The 21,807-nt window shown below is 41.2% G+C and overlaps 1 protein-coding gene across 2 annotated transcripts in view; it reads left to right on the top strand.

Moving 5' to 3' along the window:
* PTPRN2 (protein tyrosine phosphatase receptor type N2) overlaps positions 1–21,807 on the top strand; it is a 1,309,069-nt gene that overhangs the window by 1,166,708 nt on the left and 120,554 nt on the right. For both annotated transcript variants that reach the window (XM_073581608.1, XM_073581607.1), the window contains one exon: positions 10,435–10,629. In XM_073581608.1, the coding sequence (XP_073437709.1) occupies positions 10,435–10,629 (195 nt within the window). The remainder of the gene's footprint in view (positions 1–10,434; positions 10,630–21,807) is intronic.

Here is a 21,807-nt window from a genome sequence, read left to right as displayed (position 1 = left end):
TGGTGGCCAAGAGACGGAAGCAGCATCGCGCCGAGTCCCAGCCACATTTTATTATGTTAGGCTAATTGATTCTGGTGCATAAATCTGCACGGCCGTGGAGTTAAATTCAGCTATGAATCAATCATAAAGTCAAAAGGCATACAATGAAAATTGGAAAAAAAGCAAAACGAAATCTAATTACTGGCTGCCATAATTACTGGACACTGTAAGGGTGCTCAAGGCAATGTGCTCCGAAGGTGTTCTAAGTAAGCACTCCATCACGTAGCACCTACTGCAACACGGAAACGCCATTAACCAGTGCTTTAGTAATGCTACGTATGGTATATCGTATCAACCAGAAGTGCAGCATAGAATACACACACACACAAAAAACAGATTGACAATGCTGCGTGTTACTCATTTTTAATTTTAGGATTTTAAAATGAAGAAAAAAAATTAATGAAACAACTATAATTCTGAGTATAAGTAAAATATTAACATTTCTAAATAATAAGTTTCCAAATGTTACTTTTAAAAATGAAACATTTGATATTTTTTGGCTAGAATTTAGGGCAAATGTTGAAAGTACTCATACGTGTGCTGCAAACCCCTAAAATGTGGTGAAAGGGTACAATGCATTCTGATACTGTATTTAAAGGGGGTTTTCCACTTTTGAGTCCTCCCAGTATTTAAGAAGATCTCCCAATATTTTTCCTCTAAATCTTTCTACATAGGTATGTGCTATGGTGTAAGTGTATTAAAGGGAACCTGTCACCAGGAAAAAAAACGCTATTAACCTGAAGATATGGGGTTAATAGCAAGAAGAAAATGAACTTTATTCTCCCCGGCAGCTTTCCGACTTCAGTCACGGGGGTGGCACCAGCGCTAGTTCAGTCACCTGCTCTGTGTTTAGAGAGCGGAGTCTGTAAATGAAGCCCCCGGCACTGACTGATACTGGCTCTGCATTGGTTAATTTTCTCCCCATGTGGTGTTCGGCTAAGTTTGGACGCTGGGCAGGTTAATAGCGCTATTAACAATATTAACCCGCAGATTAACCCCATATCTGAATTTTTTCTGGTGACATGTTGCCTTTAAAATACTTACCGCTCGCCGTCTTCTCCAGCTGCCAGCGCGGCTCTAGTGCTTTTCTGGCCCACGTGACCCACGGCTCGCATTATGTGGAGTGGTAGCAGCTCTTTTCATGGAAGTCATTGAGACTCAGAATAAGGCTTCATATATTTACATCAAGAAAGAGACTTCTGGACCACACACAAACCCCTGTGTGAGCCGGTTAGCCTGATTTGAGGTGTTGGGGTCCAGAAGAAGAGGAATGGAGCAGCGCTGGAAACTGAGGAAGACAGTAATCTAATACACTTGTTCTACTTTATATACATATTTAAGACAAACAAAAATTTCTGGAAGAGCTAGTCTCAGATAATGAGTTGTCCCATTATTGGAACAACCAGCCGTCATCGGTAGTCCGCTTTTGGACCTGGCAACTAATCCCCTGCAGAGCACCTGTAGGGAGTGTGACGTCTTACAAGGTGCCTATGGGAACGCATGGATATAGGCTTGGTCCTCCACACACTTAGGCACTTTTTTAAAGCCACTCTTGAGTCCAACTAAATGTTAGATATCCTAGAAAGAATGACTCCCTTCTGTTAAGTAAAAATGCACTACTAATATTTTATGTGTTTTCCAAACCGGACAATTTCTTAAATTGTAGACTTTTTCCTGACCCTAGTTTTCTATTATCACCTTATTATCACCTTGTTACTTCCTTTGTCGAATTTCTTCTATACTGAATTACTGTTTGTACTGATCGTGTGATTCAACTAGTAGTGTAGCCTTTTTAAGGTTATATTAAAAATTTACCAGATGACTGGATTCAGATCTCCCGACATTCCCTGCTTGTTCTGTGCCTGCAGATACTGTAGCTTGTGATATGCTTGGGGGGGTACAGAGCTTTCGCTAGTTACTACATTGTAAACTGACTGATCTCCTCCACAGTGCAGTGATAGCCCCTTATTATGGAAGCTTAGCCAAGTCATTAGCAGCAGTCTTCAACTTACCAATGGGTTATTTGCGCAGATTGTTTTTTCCAGGTGTTATACATTGGCAATGTTAATTCACATTTTCCTTCTTATTGGAAGGGGTTATCTCCCCTAGATAGAATCTCATCAGCACCAGCTGCCATCACCTATCTCAGCAATGGGAAAGTCTGTCCTCACTGAATACAGATTTTACCTCAAAATTGAGAATTTTGATAAGGACCGATCAATTTTGTAAGAGAAAGAAGCAGATTTCTCCGATTACATTTATTACAAAGTTGCTTATTTTCACGTGAACTATTGATTTATGAAATAAAAATTAAAATGACGGTTACGCTTTAAAGAATTTTCTACAAGTATCCATCCATCACCTATGATATATTAGGTCCACATTGACTTGTTGTTCTTTGAGAATGAGAATTCGACTCAGTATAAGTAAGTACTGAAAATGTTGAAATCATCAGAAACCTCTCAAAATGACTACCCAGCTCCTTTATAAAGTAGTGTGCTTTGATATTATATAGTTGGCGCTTCATGTTTTGCGTTTTCATAGATCGAGAGGTCACCCAAGATTTTCCGGTTCTGGTACAGAAATCCAAAGTGGTAAAAAAAATGCATAAAATGCTTCAGATATGCTGTAGATTTCCGCTCTGAGAATCTGCAGCACACGTTGGCAGGCTGCAAATTAAAGATGACCCAAGCAGGTGTCATGACTGTCAGAGGCCGGCCAAAGGGTCAAAAGGGCTGCCTTGGACAGACTTGGCACAAGCCACTCCATCTGGCAGATTCCAGAGGAACCACGACCTTCACCCTTTAACTCCTGTAGAGTGATTTGGCTTTAAAATGGGGTCCATTAGATTGCTTCCATAGAATGGCTGCCCCGTCCTGAGGAGTGAACCAGAGGCAGGCGGGGTCACCAAGCTGGGTCAAAGACAAGAGGTCACATCAGGAACAGAATCGTAAAACATGAGCATTGTTAAAATTTACACTGAGGTCAGAAAATAGGAGGAATCAGGAAAGCACCACAAGCCAGGAAGCTAAACGAATTGACTGGCAGTGGAAGTCAGAGACCTAGGGGTTTAAATAGCAGACAGCCCCGACCAGGGCTCTCAGAAAGGAGTAATCAAAACCAGACAATTAATCTCATAGCTTCTCATAGCGATCTATCGGCACCAAAAGTCCTAGGAATTAAACAAGACCACTTCTCTCATGCATCACCCACAACAAAGGCCTAGAGGCCGAAGCAGGATCAAAAGGGACATGAATCTGCACAGATTTGAATTTACATATTCGATTTTGTAAATTATCAATTTAATAGGATACAGCAACATTTCCTAGACTTTATTGGACAGTGTTGTTTAGGTGAGAGTTATTGGGGAATCGTTTTGTTGATTAGATGGAGCAAATGGAAGGTATTGCAAAGGGCACCAAGTAATCTAAGAGCATCTCTCCTATGTCATACTGGTGTGCAGACTCATATATGACATTTCAGGGGCCTGAAGCTTCAGAGTAAACCTCTGAGTGACTTATACCTGCAGTATTTCATCCATAAGCAATTAGGAACATATGTAAATGGTTGGATGCATTTATTTTTGGTGATCAACATTGCCCTGTGGAGTATTCTAGTTGGAAAAGCCAAACAATTAAAAATTTACAGCAAGGTGTCACGGAAGAAAAAGTAGTGATTCCTCCATATGGGGTAGCATGCCCTTAAGATATATTAAATAGTTAAATGGGTAATTGACTTCCAAAGCGAACTCAGGCGTGTACATGTGAAACAAGAACCTCAATATAAATTCCATTTCACCGAGGGTAGGAAGTCCTGCATCTCCGTGACCTTGACATTTCCGAACATGTTTGGCAGTGGAGCCATACACTTAGCGTACGTGCCCGGGGAAATAGAATGTGTTCTAAGTGAGATTTCCATCATTCTGTAAACAGCACGAGTGGGACCATTGACATTTGTCATCTTCCAACTAATGTAGGAGGCAAAGGAATGGTTTAATGGTCAGGACATTGCCTCTAAGTAGGTGACCACAGCTCAGTTCTGCAGGTCCACTCCGCTAGTAATCTATAGCCAGGTGATTTAGTTCATGATTTTTTTTTTATTTTCTACCAGGATAGACTGATTCATTCAACTTGAGAGTAGTGTAATAGTTCTAATAATAAAACGTAATAAAAAAATAAATAAGCACTGAAATAGGATGCAGAAAGGTGTACTGTGATATTCCGATATTGAACGTGATGTAAAGTTTGCAAAATGGACAATTCTGTTTGCAGCTATTGCTAGTCATTTATTTATTTGTATTTTATTTATTTTACTCACTTTTATAATAGTGATTGCAACACATTATATAATTTTGTGGATAAAATGGCACAATGCTAAACTTCAAACAAATTGTTTTGCCCCTCTACTAATAAACAGTTGTTAGATAGTTGCAACCATAGTTCTCAGGGAAGGTGCAGGCGACCAAATGTATTCTCTCATCCGAGACTATCTTGTCAATCACAGTTTGATCCTATTCTCTCGAATGAGTAGAAGATGGAAAAAAAAATTCTCCATCGTCTCTATTTTGTCAGAAATTGGATGGCACTCATATGCCATCTGAGTACAGTCTGATGTTTTCCACAGACACATTGACTTGCATGGCAAAGTTGGATCAAACTCAGTCATACAGCAAATTTTTTCCTCCAACAGATTCGGAGATGTGCAAGGCCCCATAGACTAACATTGATCTCAGTGCAATCCTGTGCTTTGTCAGATGATGATCACATTCGGACCGAACATACGGTCGTCTGCACGAGCCCTTGTAAGAATAAATCAAGGCGATTTATCACAACTGGTAAAGGAAAGGTTGATGCTCTCAGAGGCTGAAGATATGCTCATGGGAATTTTACTGAGCCCTGATTTTCAGTCTTGGAAGCCTGCATTTTAAAGATCGACAGGGTTCTTAGCATCTGGGCAAACTACAAAAAAAAAATCTAAATTTCCAACATATTAGTTATAATTTGTTGCAATTTTGTCATTTTCACATTCAGAATGAAAACTATATTCTTACAGCCCCATTATGTTTCATAGTGATGCTCTCATTCACAATCAGCTCCTTAATTTGCACTTGAAATTGACTTGCCAACCTTAAAGCGTCTGTCTGCCGAATCTCAAAATTACTAAATTACTTTCCCCCACGTCTAGTAATAGCTAAGGACTTACCAATCAATTTGCATTTGTGAATTTTAAACCTAGTAAATGAATTTGCTCATCGTTATTATTTAATGAAAGTTTTCAACCATAAACTAAAACTTTGCGCCCTGTATACATGATTATTAGTGATGAGTGAGTATACTCTTTACTCGAGATTCCCCGAGCATGCTCGGGTGTCCTCCAGGTATTTTGGCGTGCTCGGAGATTTATTTTTAGTTGCCTCAGCTGCATGATTTGCGGCTGCTAGACAGCTTGAATACATGTGGGGATTTCCTAACAAACAGGCATTCCTCACATGTATTCAGGCTGTCCAGCAGCCACAAATCATGCAGCTGCGGCGACGAAAACTAAATCTCCGAGCATTCCAAACTACTCGGAGACCACCCGAGCATGCTCAGGAAAACCCAAGCAACGCGTATACTCGCTTATCACTAACGATTACATACAGCTTGCGTTGTGGATTGTAGTGTATATGAATACTGTGTGTATCATACTTGAATTTATGTTTAGGGCATGACTTAAAAAATATCTCATACTCTCTCATCTAGTTCTGTTAGACTTCAGGCTATAAAAGTAAATATCTTGTAACATGTCTTCATTGTAGTGCACTACACAGACCGACCGCCGCTACTAAACGACCGCCGATTAGTAAATATTTTCCGATCCACGGTCTAATAGCCTGTTTACACAGGCAGACCACAGTAAACGATGCGTACTGGATGATCAGTAATAAATTGCTCAATGTTCACAGGCTGCCATAGTTCTCGGCAGCACAAGTCCTGTTTACACAGGAGAATATGCTGCCTAGAATTATAATCTTTAGTGCTGCTCAAAAGAACATATCATCCAATGAACAAGTGTTTTGCTCATTCATTGGGGGACCATTAATCTATTTGCAATAAAAATTATTATGAAACGAGGGCATTCTTAAATGAGCTTGTTCACAATAATCTTTCAGTGTGAATACGTCTTTGATCATGCTATTTTACATGACCCACTTTTTAGTTAAAAAAAAAGAAAAAAGGAGAGTAGTAGCAAGCAAATCAGACTCCGTACAGCTGTTCTACTGGCAATGTGTGACTCCAGCTGTGAAGGATAACATCAGAGCGGTCACACAGTATCCCACTATTGCCACTAATTGTGAAGGATGACACCAGAGAGATCAAGAAGAATCCCTCCACTGCCACCACATGTGACGAACCCGCACCTCACCACCCCACTTGACGTCACGTGGTATGGTCTCCTCACTTTCACCAACGTGATGTTCCACCCCCCGTGGTGACATGGTCCAGGCAGGAGGCAGCTGCTTTGAGAAAAAGAAAAGAAGGCGGCCACAACCTGGCACTTCAAGTATAGATGGACATATAATTGGAGCAGCTTGTGCAGGTGCATCGAGGCCCCGGAGGTAAGGGTGCCCATTTGCACCACTCAAATAGATAAAATTGTGCATTATTGTGAGCTCTTGGATGGCAAAGGGCCCATATATTGTTTCTGGCACAGGGGCCCTCTGCTGTTTGTGCCTGCTAGTGACTTTTGAGTAGCCATTCCATAAGATCCAAAGTGGATCACAAGCCTTGTTTGGCGGCTTTTGTTGGCCAGCAGGAAGTGGTGATTTTTGGTGACATTATGAGTGGGTTCGGTCTCCCAGACAAAGGCAGGGAGCAGGAATGGTAGAAGCGTGCAACACAAACAGAACGGAGGAATGGGGTCAATTCTAAAGTCCAAAAACAATAGTAGGAGGCAAAGTATTTTATTATTATTAGATTACGATTGTAAATATATGTATGTGATTCTTTACATCTTTTCTGGCCATTGCTGCAGGTCACTATATCTGCACACCAGTCAGTGACTTGAAGAGTTCAAATAAGGCGAAGAGAAGGATTTAAGAGATGGACCTGATATGGCCTCAATGTGTATCTTAAATCTAGCATGTTTTCCTGTCACATTCCTCCGTGTATCTTACATTAAAATGATCTGACAATAACCTTGCTTGTCTAAGAAATTTATGTCAAGAGTATTATCTAAGGAAAGGTCTCGTGGTCGGATTGGAAGGCAATTTTTCATAAAAAAAAAACAAATTCATTGTACATTACTCGGAAGCTCATGCCGATGACTACATTTGCTGAGAATAACATTTGTCTCTGGCTAATATTTATGGCCAATTTCTCTTGTGAGTAATATAGAAAGCAACCAATTGGATTGCAGATCTTATTATGCTACGACATGTAAAAATGAAGAGTACCCTTAGTGATTGTTATGGGTGGCACCATCTTTTTTATTATCCCCTACCATTATTTTCCCATTTGGTTCTGTCTCCTGCTACCGATGATCCTAGGGGTTATGATTTCCTCTGTATTGTTGAGATCATAACACCAGTAAAAGCAGAGATGTGTCTTTTCTTACCTTTGCTTTCGGCTTGACGTATCTTAAAACAGGTAGAACGAGATGACCGATTTTGAAAAAACAATCTAACATAATTTTATAATATTTTGCTGTTAAAAATCCATGTTCTATGTGCCTATGTGCGGCCACCTATTGGTAATGGAGTGGTGTGAAACTCAGCCTGTTCAGGGTTTTACTAGCGTGTTGTGATAATACTGTATGTTACGTTTTGGTCATGAGAAATGGAAGTCCTTAAAAGGGACTTGTATTGGCAAAATTAATGCTTTCCCAGGGGACTATATGGGTACAAATAACAAACTTGTTAATACTCACCTTCCTGCACCCTCCTGGATCCAGCACAGTCCGTTCTATTGTCTGTACCGGGCACTGGAAGTGGAGACGTCAGTGTTCGACCAATCGGGCAGCTGGTTGAATGGTGGCATCTCCACTTCATCTGTCACCACAGACCACGTAGCGACCTGTGCTGGTTCCGTTTGGGTGCTGGTAGGTGAGTATTATTGAGTTTGTTATTTTTTACATATCCACACATCCAGTCCCACATGCAAGCTTTTGTTTTGCCCAGGTAACCCCTTTAACCATATTCAACACAATATTGTGGACACATTTATACTTTAAGTCATTGATTTATCCTCATCCTTCTGTCAACTTTTTTTTACAACATGATCATCACTACATTACCATCGGGGTTGTTCAGACAGCAGTCAGACTCCAGAACTTCAAATTGGTGTATTTATGCATTGATAACAAGGTCAAGACTTGGCAAGCGTTAGCTGGAGTAGACAGCTGATAATGGTACTATTGAGAAGGGGAACACTTTTCTTTTTTTTTAGGGCATTCTGAAACCACTGACTTAGGCACCAGGAGAGCTTGCCCCAGCCTTGATGGTGTCCGTAATATATATAACATAGAACAATTCTTGGCAAAGTGCATAACAATTCCTTCAACTTCCGAAATTGCATCCATATTGGTTGATATAGTCATGTGTACTAAATGACATATTGAACTGAATAATTTCAAAGAATACAGGGTGAAAATTGAGCATATCTACATGACTTTTGTGCATGGTTTTGCAGTTTTTGAGTTCTTAAAAAATGTACCTAGAACTGTTTGAATACGTGATCTCCAAAACAGATAAGGATAAGGATAAAATAAATAGTTTATTGGTCCATCAAAAATGTAAAAATGCACTCATTAAAAAACATGACATCCTGAAATATGTATTACTGTCCTACGCATTCCTAACCGCTATACGTGTGCCGCTCTTATTCATGAATCGTACACTTATACCGGCTCAAAATGTGTTGGTAAATGCTACTTTTTCTCAGATGTCCTGTTCTTAATGTGTGAAGTTTTTATATTTTGATGGACCAATTACCTTTTTTGTCCTTATGTTTTGAAGATGAAGTGCTGGACTTATCGTCAATGTTTTCAACAAAGTGGGGTAACAGTGCAGTTTCCTGTATAAGCTCCACTACAGCTGAGGCATCTGTATATACCCTTACTAAAGAGATACGTTTTATGATTCTTTGGTTGAAAAAAAAATTAATATATTAGTGCATTTTAATGACATTAGTGTCAATACACAGGAAGATTTTAACCATTGGACTCTGAATCTAAGCATCATTCCGTTTCATTGGTTGGTATGCAAACTAGCTCCCCTCCAGGAAGAAGAAATCTGTCTTTTCACTGCCACCTGTTGGAAGTAGTTCCCTTAAAAGTTAAGAGCCTTGCAACATGACTAAGAATATTTAGTCAGTGTTTTATCCAAAAAGAAATTGCAGCTGTTTCCAGGTTCTTGGCGCACATCAATACAGAACAGGGACGAGGTTGGATGGGTGAAATGTTTTTAATGGACGTCTAAGGGGGAACTCTTGGCATTGCAATTTAATTTTGCGGTACTAGGTCCAAGGTTTGAATTTGACAAGGGAAAAACGTGCGCAGAGATTTTGTGTTTAGAAATGTTCACATGAGAAGTTCCTACATTACAAATAGGAAATTAGAGACTGCGTGTAGTGATGAGTGCAAGTGTGCGTTACTCGAGTTTGCCAAGGGTGTTCGAGTATAAACTGAGTATTGTGGGTGCTCAAGTGACATGTTCACGTCCCCATGGTTCGTAGCTATTAGACAGCCACAAAATATATGCGAAGATTGCCCATGTTTGTCAGGCAAACACCTGAGCATCTTCGTCAAACTCGAGTAACGAGCACTTGCACTTATCACTAATCGCGAGCAGTTTTCAGCAGTGGACACTAAACAATGAACAGAGTTGCAGTGTTCCACTATGTCCATTGCTTACATCTGGCAAGAGCAGATATCAGCTGATCACTGATGGATCCAGATGTTGGACCTCCACCGATCTCATATTGATGACCTATCCTACATTAAATATACAAGTTTACTAAGTTAATATCTGCCATTTACCGCGCTTGTTCTTTCTCTAGTCTTATATATCTTTTTGGTATTTATGAAGACTGCTATTCGCTAATCAACAATAAACTTGGCAGGAAAAATTATAGTTAATTATTCCAAACCTGGCAGTGATATTTATCAGATATGCGGCTCTCACATTCCCTTTTTTTCTACTGTGTTTATATGCAGTGTGAATCGGGTAAGCGTAGATGAGTACATGACGTGCAGAATGCTGTTCTTGCATGTCGGCTGAAGAAGACTGGCAGATTTTCTCTTAAATCCGCACTAAAAATGTACAGTTTCTTGGCATGAGCTGACAAAAAAATTCCCTTGGGGTCAACATTAATTCCATATTATTCATATTGTGTGTCTCTCTCTACATTCTTGTAGGAGCTATGCCGTCAGCGGATGGCTGTCAAGTCATCAGATCGCCCAGAACCTCTGCACAGTTCTCGCATCAATAGCATCTCATCACAGTTCAGTGATGGACCAATGGCCAGCCCCACCGCACGGAGCAGCACCTCGTCCTGGAGTGAGGAACCCGTGCAGTCAAATATGGACATCTCCACCGGTCACATGATACTGGTAAGGATTATTGCTGCTCTGTTCTTCTCCTTTGTAGACTCGTCAAACTGGTTCCAAGGACTATGATCCCTGAGGTTTTGTTTTTTATAAAAATAAAACTGTTAATATCATTCCAAAATATGTATGAAAATTTTCCTGGAGGGCCTTAGACCTGAAGATTTGTGAGATGAAATACTGAACATGAGGAAAGACAGTTGTCTTAACTTCCTATTGCTGAACAGTTCTAATATAATGCAAGGAACGTACATATAAAATTTTTCAGTATTTTTCTATTATCCCTGTCATCCTTTCAAGTAGAGGAAGAAAGGGGACATGAAAGCTGCATGCATACAGCGAGCACCTCAATATCTTCCCCTCTCCACACTGATCTGCTTCCAGAGTAGTGTCCGTAATGTGCAAGGAGAAGGTCAAACGTGACCATCAAAACTCCAATGAAACTGTAGGGGTGAGGACCTACAGTAGTTAATGGATAATAATCACTATGAATGAATAGTGTGCCTTTAAAACCTTGATTGGAAATGATGTTGGATGGATGTTGGATGTGCAATACTGAATTCTTGTATCTCCGAAATATACAGTAAATAATACCATAACATCATGCCTGCCAATAAAAAAAAATCTAAAATTCACTGATGCAATGTAAAATATTAACGTAAAGGAAGCTTCGTAAAATATTTTGGTTAGGTCCATTATATTGAGGTGGTGGTCATTTGTATAAAAAAAAGAGCTTTGATTATTTAGTCACCTTCTCTAATGGAAGCATTGAACAAATGCTTAATCATACATAGATTAAATCTACACTTTTGTATATGGGAAAGTAGAACATCTATCACATGTGGTCATTAAAGAGACCATCTTACATGGAGTTGTCACACCAAACTGCCACCAGCAACACCGTCCTCTTTTTTACCTTTATTTACAGTATATAAACTTTCTTAAAAACACAGTGTACAAAAATTAACCGCTTTTCGTTGAGTTGGTACGAAACTATTCCCATATCTCATTCTATCGGCCATGACAGTGCTTTGTGGCTATGGCACAGGTGCGGGAGAACCACCTCTTACCTACTGTAGTCTCTGCTCTTCTTGTGGCGTGATATCACATAAGTGTCACACCGCAACTGGCTAGTTACAAAGAAGAGCCAGAGATGACGGCAGGTAAGATGCGGTTCTCCCGCTCACTTATTGTAGCCGATGGAATGGGACTTGGAAATTAATTCAAACAAATTCTAGCTCTTAGTCATCTGGGTGAGTTTCATCTGTGCCCTGTGTATCTGAGACAGAATGCCAGAACTTCCTTCTGTAGCTCAGCACTGTCTCTGATTCCTTGGCCAAGGAAGGTTTTCAGGAGCTACTCTGGTAATATTGGACTCACTTTGGCATGTCAGTCAGGCGGCAATTGACATGATTACAGCCTGCACAGCATGAGTATCCAAAGGAACGGCCTGCCCAGATGACTATTTGTGAGTAATTTGCGTATTCCGTTCATTAGATTATAGGCTAGTTTTGTACACCAGGCCTTTTCAGAAAGCATGTATGTATCTTTGTAAGAGAGAGACGATTAACATGGTGCTGGGAGTTTAATGTGGCAAATCCATATATGTTCCCTTTAAAGTTTTAGCAAAGAGGGAAAATGAAGGTCAGTACCGTTCTTCAGGTGGGTATCATGAGACTTATGGCGCTATTCCAATGGCCCCTTCTCTGCATACAATTCCAGCTGCTCAGATGAATCAATGAAGCTAGTACTATAAGATACATACAGTAAAAGTTAGAAAAATAGAGGCACTCACCTAAGATTTTCATGCTTTATTTCAATTCAATACTACAAGTTTCAAGGCAGAGAGGTGAACACACGATTGTTCCTCTTCTCTGACGTGTGTTCCCATGAAACAGCTACTACTGTTCCACATTTTTGATATATGTATCCCTTTTAACAAAAAAATCACACAGTTTGTAGTCTGTTTCCATGGTTACAGACTACAAACAAATCCTGTATGTAGTCTGATCCTGCAGCAATTCCCCTCTGTTCAACTTTTACGTTCTGTAGGTTAACACGAAGAAGTGGCAGGTAACATGCAACCGCAGGATCAGACTACATGCTTATCTGTACATTGCAAACATAGGGACACGTAGATCAGCCAAGGAGCTTTGTACCACATAATGGTAGCTTTTTTTAATTAAGACGATTTGCATCTCGTTTTACCTTTACCTTCAGGCATTTGAGTTGGCTTATTACTTTAGATGTGAGATAATTTTATGAAGCTAAAAGTTGATTTAAAAGAGAATTTTTTTTAAATGGTTATGCTCTGGATATTTAATGGAAATATATTAACCTTGATGACTATTTTTCACATCAAAATCAATATAAATTGTTAATAGATGAATTGTTACTGTACTTTATGGAAGGGGCATTAGGGCATCTTAAATACGACCTAATAACACTGAGTTAAAATGAGTAATCACCTTCACTAAACATCCTCCCGACGTGCTGTTGGGAGGTCAGGACATAGTGCGCAACATTTGTTAATAGGTGTATGTCGGGGTTCCCTCTTCTTTGTGAGCCCTTCTAGCTATTAATCAGATCTGAGAGGAGGCATATGACTCATGTCTCGTCTTCCTTTGCACCTTGATTGGCGCTTTAGAGGACTATTCAGTGGGCATTACCCTGCATACATTCATATATAGGTTGGCATTCTTTAAATGGCAGGTTTCCTTTTGAATAAATTTAACATTCATTCTTTAAGTTTATTAACAACTATCCATTTTTTTTTAATTACCATTATTTTCCCATTGTTTATTATAGTTCAAATTCTCTCTCTCACTTCCTATATAAATGCGTTCAAAGGACTATGACACTGAATCTTTGATTTTAAAAAAAAACCCTCTTTATAGGCTCAGATGACGCACTCATCTGCTTTGTGAAAAAAAAGCATTTTTGGAAATTTGTGCATACATGGAATCATAAATTATTTGAATTTGCCTGGATCAGCAAATTTCCTAAAATTCTACAAGTATTCTATTTGCATTAAATCAATATGCTTGTTCTGTCCCCACATGAGGCGAATGGAGGTGTAGTTAATTGGGACTGGGAGAGATTCCTACCTTCCGTTTCCTCAATGCAGAGCAGACAGGACCATTGTTGCTGTTCAGTGTTTGGAGAGATTATACATACCAAGGATTGTGAAGTCCAGACTTGTTTATTGGAAATCTGGACATACAGTGTATGATTGGTAATGCAGTACTTCTCCAGAAATGCAGGTGTAACAACCAAGGTGGTACAGCAAGATGCAGCAAGGTGGTAGCAAGTTGGAGCAAAGTGCAGCAAATTGATTCAGCAAATTGGTCAAAAACTGATGCCTTTCACAACCCCTACAGGCGAGTCTCTCCCAGGTTAAAATGAAACCCAGGTTAAAAAGAATGGCCACCAGCAGGAAGAGAAGGAGTGATCTGACCCGGAAGTGGAAGGCATGTACTAGAATTAATTAGCTGCAGGCTGCTGTACAGAAAAAGACCAGCAGGTGACAGCAGACCAAATGCAAGACTACACAGCATGGAAAATAACACAATCTATGAAACCATATAATCATAACTTTAGACTGAACAGCACACTCCCCGTCTGAAATTCTGTAAGGGATTTCACTATATTATTTTTTTTTTAAATAAAGTTCAATAACCTGGAAAATAAACAGAAATATGCATGCATGCAATAATAACTTCAAAACAAGGTAGATGACACAGTTCCTGAGACAATCCAAAGAAAACCCATCTTCGGATCGGAGAAGCCGCACTAGGCCAAACTGTCTCCGACCCAACGGTAATCCAATGGATGAAGTACTAGGGCAGAGTTCTGTTAATGGTTCATCCTACTGGAATGTCCTCAATTGGTAGTATCAATACGAGCTCGTGGATTGGCCTCTGAAATGTCTTAGGCTCGCCTTTCCTAAGGACCTTCAGCTCCACCTTCCGGACCTTACCGTTTTGACTAGGGAAAGTCTTTGTAATGATTCCCATAGGCCAGTCGATCCTTTGGGCTTGTTGTTCTTTCATTAGTACCACGTCTCCTTCTTTCAAGTTCGGTTTACTCTGTCGCCATTTCCTTCTTCCTTGGAGGATCACGAGATACTCCTTTCTCCACCGGTTCCAGAAGTAATCAGCGAGGTACTGCACACGTTTCCACTGTTTCTGGTAGGTGTTTGCATGAGTAAACTCCCCGCTGACTGTTAGCGGGTTCCCGGTCTTTTGGGTGAGAAGAGTAGCTGGCATAAGAATGGTCGGCATTTCGGGATCTATTGACACTGGGACAAATGGTCTTGAGTTGATTATGGCAGAAACTTCAGCCAGAAGAGTAACCAAGGTCTCATGCGTAAGCCTTGAAGAGTTTACATCCATAAACATAGAATTCAGGATGTTGCGTGAGATCCCAATCATCCTTTCCCAGGAACCTCCCATGTGAGAACTATGTGGAGGATTGAAGATCCAGGTGCAGCCTCTTTCTGCCAGCTGATCCTGAATTGGCTTGATATCAATATCCAGCTCTCGACATGCACCAATGAAGTTGCTTCCGCGGTCAGACCTCAACTGTTTCACCGGTCCTCTGATCGCTAGAAACCGCCGGAGGGTGTTGATCAGGCTGGACGTGTCCATAGACTCTATTACCTATATGTGGACGGCACGGACACTCATGCAAGTGAATAGTACGGCCCATCATTTGCTGTTGGCATGGCCACCTCGAGTTCTGAGTGCAGATACCATCCATGGCCCAAAAACATCTAGGCCAACGTAGGTGAAAGGCGGTTCGGCACTCAATCTGTCAGAGGGCAGGTCCGCCATTTGTTGATGTACCGGTTTTCCTCTGGTTTTTCGACATTGCACACAGCGATGTAGTGATCCTGCTACACGTCTTTTCATACCTATGATCCAAAGCCCTGCAGACCGTAACTTGCCTTCTGTGATCTGCCTGCCTGCCTTGGTGCTCGGTTTTTTCATGAAAGTGCCGGATCAGTAGATCAGTGATATGATGTTTACTGGGAATGATGCAAGGATGTTGCTCTGAAGCCGCAATCTTGGCTTGATTTATACGACCACCGACTCTCAGCAAACCGAAGCTTTCCATTACTGGATTCAAATGGGCAATGGGGCTTTTCAGAGGGATCTGCTGTTTGTGGTGTAGGCATTCCCATTCAGTACTGGATACGCTCTGCTGAACGTAATGTATTATAAGAGACTCACAGTAAGAAATGTCCTCGGCAGAGAGTGGTTTATGGCAGATGTGCCAGCCGTGACAGTTTTTGTCTCCTCATGAGCTGTGATAAGATCTTGCAATGTGGACTAACCTTGCGGTAGTCTTGACGAGTCTCATCCAATTGGAGAAGCGTTCAACCGAGGTTGGAGGTTGGTTTAGTGTTCGTCGCCAAAGCACTAACCTCGGAGCGGACTTCTGGATCGCCATCCGGATCCTGGATGCTGAAGACTTCCTGGACACGTTCACTTCTCTTCTGTTCCAACAGAAGCTTAGGACCTGAAAGCCAAGAAGAGTTAGCAAAGGACCTTATAGACATAGGTCTCGTGGCATGGTCAGCTGGATTAAGTTCAGATGAGATATAGTGCCATTGTTCAGGCTTGGAAGACCTCCTTATTCTTTCGATGTGGTTACTGATGTACACGTAGAAGCACCTTGTTTGGTTGTAGATGTAACCTAAGACAACCTTACTGTCAGTGTAGTATTGTACGTCGTCTATGTTGGTGTCCATCTCAGGGGAAGAGTCTTGAGGAGATCATTTGCATATTCCCAGTGCCTTCTGGGATAAGTGAAGAGTCTCCGCGAGCTCAACGATCACTGGGTTTTGGCCGTTGCAGCTGAAAAGAGGAAATCGGAAAACCAGGGGAAGAGTCTTGAGGAGATCATTTGCATATTCCCGGAAATCGGAAATTGGGCTCATCTTTCATCGTTTTTAAGAAATCTCAAGATGGAAGAGGCCAGGAGCCATTTGGTGAGCTGCATTTCTTGCTACATGTTCACAGACTTACCAGTGGAAAAGCCAAACTTCACATGCCACAAATGCAAGCTTGTGTCCCTGTTGGAGGAAAAGTTGCAAAATCTTGAAGAGAGGTTAGCTACGTTGAAGATCATTAAGGAAGGTGAAGAGTTCTTGGACAGAGCAGAATTATCTCTTCATGTTACAGAAAGAGAAGAAATTCGAAGTGCACCTGAAGAAACAGAGGAATGGAGACATGTGACCCAGAGAATCAGGAGGATCAGGAGGCAGTCAGCACCCATACTGCTCAGAAACCAGTACCAGGCTCTCACGCAGGAAAACAATGAAGAAATACATCAGGATAAGACTTTGCCAACAAGCAGCAACCTTGTACGCCTTCAGAGTCCTCCTGGATGGAGAAAGAAAAATGTTGTGAAGAAGAAACGGAGAGTGGTGGTCATGGGGGATTCCCTGTTGAGAGGAACTGAGGCCGCTATCTGCAGACCGGATATAACTTCAAGAGAAATGTGTTGTCTTCCAGGTGCAAAAATTAAAGATGTGTCTGACAGGATATCAGGACTCTTCAGACCTACAGATGACTACCCATTCCTGCTACTACATGTGGGGACAAATGACACTGCAAGAAACGACCTGGAAACCATCTGCAGAGACTTTGAAGACTTAGGCAAGAAAGTGAAAGAACTGGGAGCGCAGGTGGTCTTCTCTTCCATCCTCCCAGTGGATGGCCATGGAACAAGGAGGTGGAATAAGATTCTGCAGGTGAACAACTGGCTACGTCGATGGTGCCGTCAGCAACGATTTGGATTTCTGGATCACGGAGTGAACTACTTATACGATGGACTACTTGCTAGAGATGGGGTGCACCTTACGAAGACTGGTAAGCATGTATTTGGAAGTCGCCTTGCTACACTTGTAAGGAGAGCTTTAAACTAGAACAACATGGGAAGGGAAGCAAAAGACCAGAAAAAGCCATACACCTGACAAATGCTATTGAGAACTCTGCTATTAGAAGTGGAAAGGAAGAACAAAGACGAAAGAATCTAATTAATAAAAATATTGGAGAAAGAGAAACCAATCACAAACTAAAATGTTTCTATACTAATGCACAAAGCATGGGCAACAAACAAGGAGAATTGGAACTACTAACACAGGAAAAGAAATATGATGTCATTGGAATCACTGAAACTTGGTGGGACAATACACATGATTGGAATACAAGACTAGAAGGATACAACTTATTTGCAAGAAACAGACTTGATAAACGAGGAGGGGGTGTCGCATTGTATGTTAGAAACGCGTATATCTGCACAGAGATTGAAGCTTCAGAGACTGGGAGTTCTGTGGAAACTGTTTGGGTAAGAATACAAGGACAGAACAATGGAAAGGACACCATTGTAGGCATTTACTACAGGCCGCCTGTGCAAGCTGAAGCTATGGATGAACTCTTTATGCATCAAATGGCCAAGTTCTCCAAAAAATATGACATAGTTGTCATGGGAGATTTCAACTATCCAGACATTTGTTGGGAATCTCTCTCAGGCAAAACTAACAGGTCAAGGAAATTCTTATCCTCTCTTGCTGACAACTTTATCTTCCAAAAGGTAAGGGAGAAAACAAGGGGAACTGCTAACTTGGATCTAATCCTTATAAACAGGGAGGAAATGGTTGAGGAGGTAAAAGTGGCTGGGACCCTAGGAGGTAGCGACCATGCTATTTTAGAATTTTGGATAACTAGAGGCGGAAGACCTGTGAAGACTCAGACGTCAAGGTTAGATTTCAGAAAGGCAGATTTTAAGGGATTCAGAAAGAGAATTGGAGGGATCCAATGGCTGGATATCCTTAAAGACAAAAATGTCCAGGAAGGATGGGAAATCTTGAAAAATGAAATTCTCAAAGCACAGTTGTTAACAATTCCGAAAAGAGGGAAGAATAGGAAGCAGTTAAGGAAACCAGGATGGATGAACACAGAACTTAAGCACATGCTAAAAAGGAAGAAAAAAATGTTTATAAAATGGAAAGAGGGAGGCATATCTAAAGAAGAATATAATGCTGTCTGCAGAACCTGCAGGGCACAAATCAGATTAGCTAAAGCTGAAAATGAATTGAGGCTTGCAAGAGATGTCAAAAGCAATAATAAAGGATTTTGGGGATATGTCAAAAGTAAAAGAAAAGTCAAAGATGCTATAGGATTTTTACAGGATGAAAATGATGAAATGGTAAGACAGGATGTTGAGAAGGCTGAACTTTTAAATTCCTATTTTGCATCTGTTTTCTCTCAGAAAGGAAATGTAACATCAACTGTTATTCACTGTCCTATTAAGGGAATAGAAGAATCCAGGATATCTATAAACAGAAAGATAGTGAGGAAACACTTAGCTAGCCTAAATGAATTCAAGTCTCCAGGTCCAGATGAATTACACCCCAGAGTACTGATGGAGATAGCAGAAGAAATTTTTGAACCCCTCTCTATAATCTTTGAAAATTCTTGGAGAACAGGAGAAGTGCCAGAAGACTGGAGAAGAGCAAATGTTGTTCCTATCTTCAAAAAGGGGAAGAAGGTGGACCCAGGTAACTATAGACCGGTGAGTCTGACTTCTATACCAGGAAAGATCTTTGAACAAATTATTAAACAACATGTATGTCAATACCTGGATAAGAATGAAGTGATTAAACAGAGTCAGCATGGGTTTGTAACTAATAAGTCATGTCAGACTAACTTAATTTCCTTCTATGACGGTATCACTGATTGGGTGGATCAAGGAAATGCTGTAGATATAGTATATCTTGACTTCAGCAAAGCATTTGACAAAGTCTCTCATACAATCCTTATTGAAAAAATGATTAAGTATGGAATGGACAAGGCAACTGTTAGGTGGATTCATAACTGGCTTAGTGATCGGACCCAAAGAGTGGTCGTAAATGGCTGCACATCCAGTTGGAAGAATGTCTCAAGTGGGGTACCACAGGGCTCTGTCCTGGGCCCTGTATTGTTCAACATCTTTATCAACGATTTAGATGAAGGAATTGAGGGTAAACTGATTAAATTTGCTGATGACACAAAGCTAGGAGGGATAGCTAATACTAGAGAAGAGAGAGAGAGGATTCAAAAAGATTTAAATAAACTGGAGAAGTGGGCAGCAACTAACAGAATGGTTTTTAACAGGGAGAAATGCAAAGTACTACATCTGGGCAATAAAAATGGAAAAAGCATATATAGAATGGGAGGAATAGGGCTAAGTGACAGCACATGTGAAAAAGACTTGGGTATACTAATAGATCACAGACTGAATATGAGTCAACAGTGTGATGCAGCAGCAAAAGAGGCAAATGCAATGCTAGGATGTATTAACAGAAGCATACAGTCTAGATCACGTGAAGTCATTATTTCCCTCTACTCCTCTTTGGTCAGACCTCATCTGGAATATTGTGTCCAGTTTTGGGCACCACATTTTAAAAAAGACATCAACAAACTGGAGCAAGTTCAGAAAAGAGCGACCAGAATGGTGACCGGTCTGCAAACCCTGTCTTATGAGGAAAGGTTGCAGGATTTGGGAATGTTTAGTTTGCAAAAGAGAAGACTGAGAGGAGACTTAATAGCTGTCTACAAATATCTAAAGGGCTGTCACATTGTAGAAGGATCAACTTTATTCTCATTTGCACAAGGAAAGACTAGAAGCAATGGGATGAAACTGAATGGGAGGAGACACAGATTAGATATTAGAAAAAACTTTTTGACAGTTAGAGTGATCAATGAGTGGAACAGGCTGCCACGAGAAGTGGTGAGTTCTCCTTCAATGGAAGTCTTCAAACAGAGGCTGGACAGACATCTGACTGGGATGATTTAGCGAATCCTGCTTTGAGCAGGGGGTTGGACCAGATGGCCCAGGAGGTCCCTTCCAACTCTACGATTCTATGATTCTATGATTCTATGATTCTATGATTCATGCTGTATAAAGTCTCCGAGTTCTACTGCCAGCACGGTTGCATAGAGTTCAAGCCTGGGAATAGTGTGATCAGGCTTGGGAGCCAACTTAACCTGGCCGAAAACAAACCCAATGTGATCTTGATTGTCGGGACCGTCACCTTCAAGTAGGCGACAGCTGCAATGGCTTCTGTGGATGCGTCTGAGAACACATGAAATTCCGTCCTAGTGCTGGCAGCAAGTGAGGTTCTGGCGTAGCATCTTGGTATATGGATTTCATCCAAGGCACACAAAGACTGCTTCCAGGTTTCCCATTTTGGTTCCTTATCAGGAGGTAGTGGGGCATCCCAGTCCTTGACGGTTTCGGAAAGCTGTCTCAGAAGGGATTTACCTTGTATGGTAATTGGTGCTACAAATCCCAGTTGGTCGTATAAGCTATTCACCACTGACAGGACACCACGTTTAGTGAATGGTTTGTCTGCACAGTTGATTTGGAAACTGAAGGTGTCGACTGACAGGTTCCACCTCAAGCCTAAGCTTCTCTGCACAGGCGGACAGTCTGGCCCCAGGTCTATGTCCTTGAATCGTGGTGCGTGGTCACTTGAATCAAAGGCTCTCATGACAGCCATGCTGTTTGAAGCAATTTTGTGCAATCTAAGCTTAGCTTGGTACAGCATACCTTGGGTCATCTTGAATGGGTTGATCGCCGCTTCTTCTGTGGGTAGAGATTTTAGTCCATCATCTACATAGAAGTCTTTCTCTACAAAGTCTCTGGCGTCTGTTCCATATTCGGCCTCGCCTTCTTGTGCGGTTCTCCGCAGGCCATAGGTTGCCACTACTGGGGAAGGGCTGTTCCCGAATACGTGCACCCTCATGCGATACTTCATCTCTTTGCTGGGGTCATTGTCCTTGTACCACAGGAACCTGCAGAAATTCCTATGGTCCTCTCTGACTATGAAACAGTGGAACATCTGTTCAATGTCGGCGGTGATGGCAATGGGCTCTTTCCGGAACCTCATCAACACTCCTACTAGGCTGTTTGTAAGATTAGGACCCGTGAGAAGAACATCGTTGAGAGATACGCCTTGATGTTTGGCGCTTGAATCAAAGACAACTCTAATTTGCTTAGGTTTCCGTGCTTGATATGCTCCTAATGAGGGTAGGTACCAGCACTCCTCGTTTTCCTTTAAGGGAGGTGCTGGCTCCACATGGTTATTCCGGAATATCTTGCTCATAAAGGTGTTCTTTCATCTCCGGTTTG

Source organism: Dendrobates tinctorius, unplaced genomic scaffold, assembly GCF_039654945.1.
Source record: "Dendrobates tinctorius isolate UK_male_01 unplaced genomic scaffold, ASM3965494v1 ptg000070l, whole genome shotgun sequence".
NCBI classification, from domain to species: domain Eukaryota; kingdom Metazoa; phylum Chordata; class Amphibia; order Anura; family Dendrobatidae; genus Dendrobates; species Dendrobates tinctorius.
This window is presented reverse-complemented; position numbering and strand designations above follow the sequence as displayed.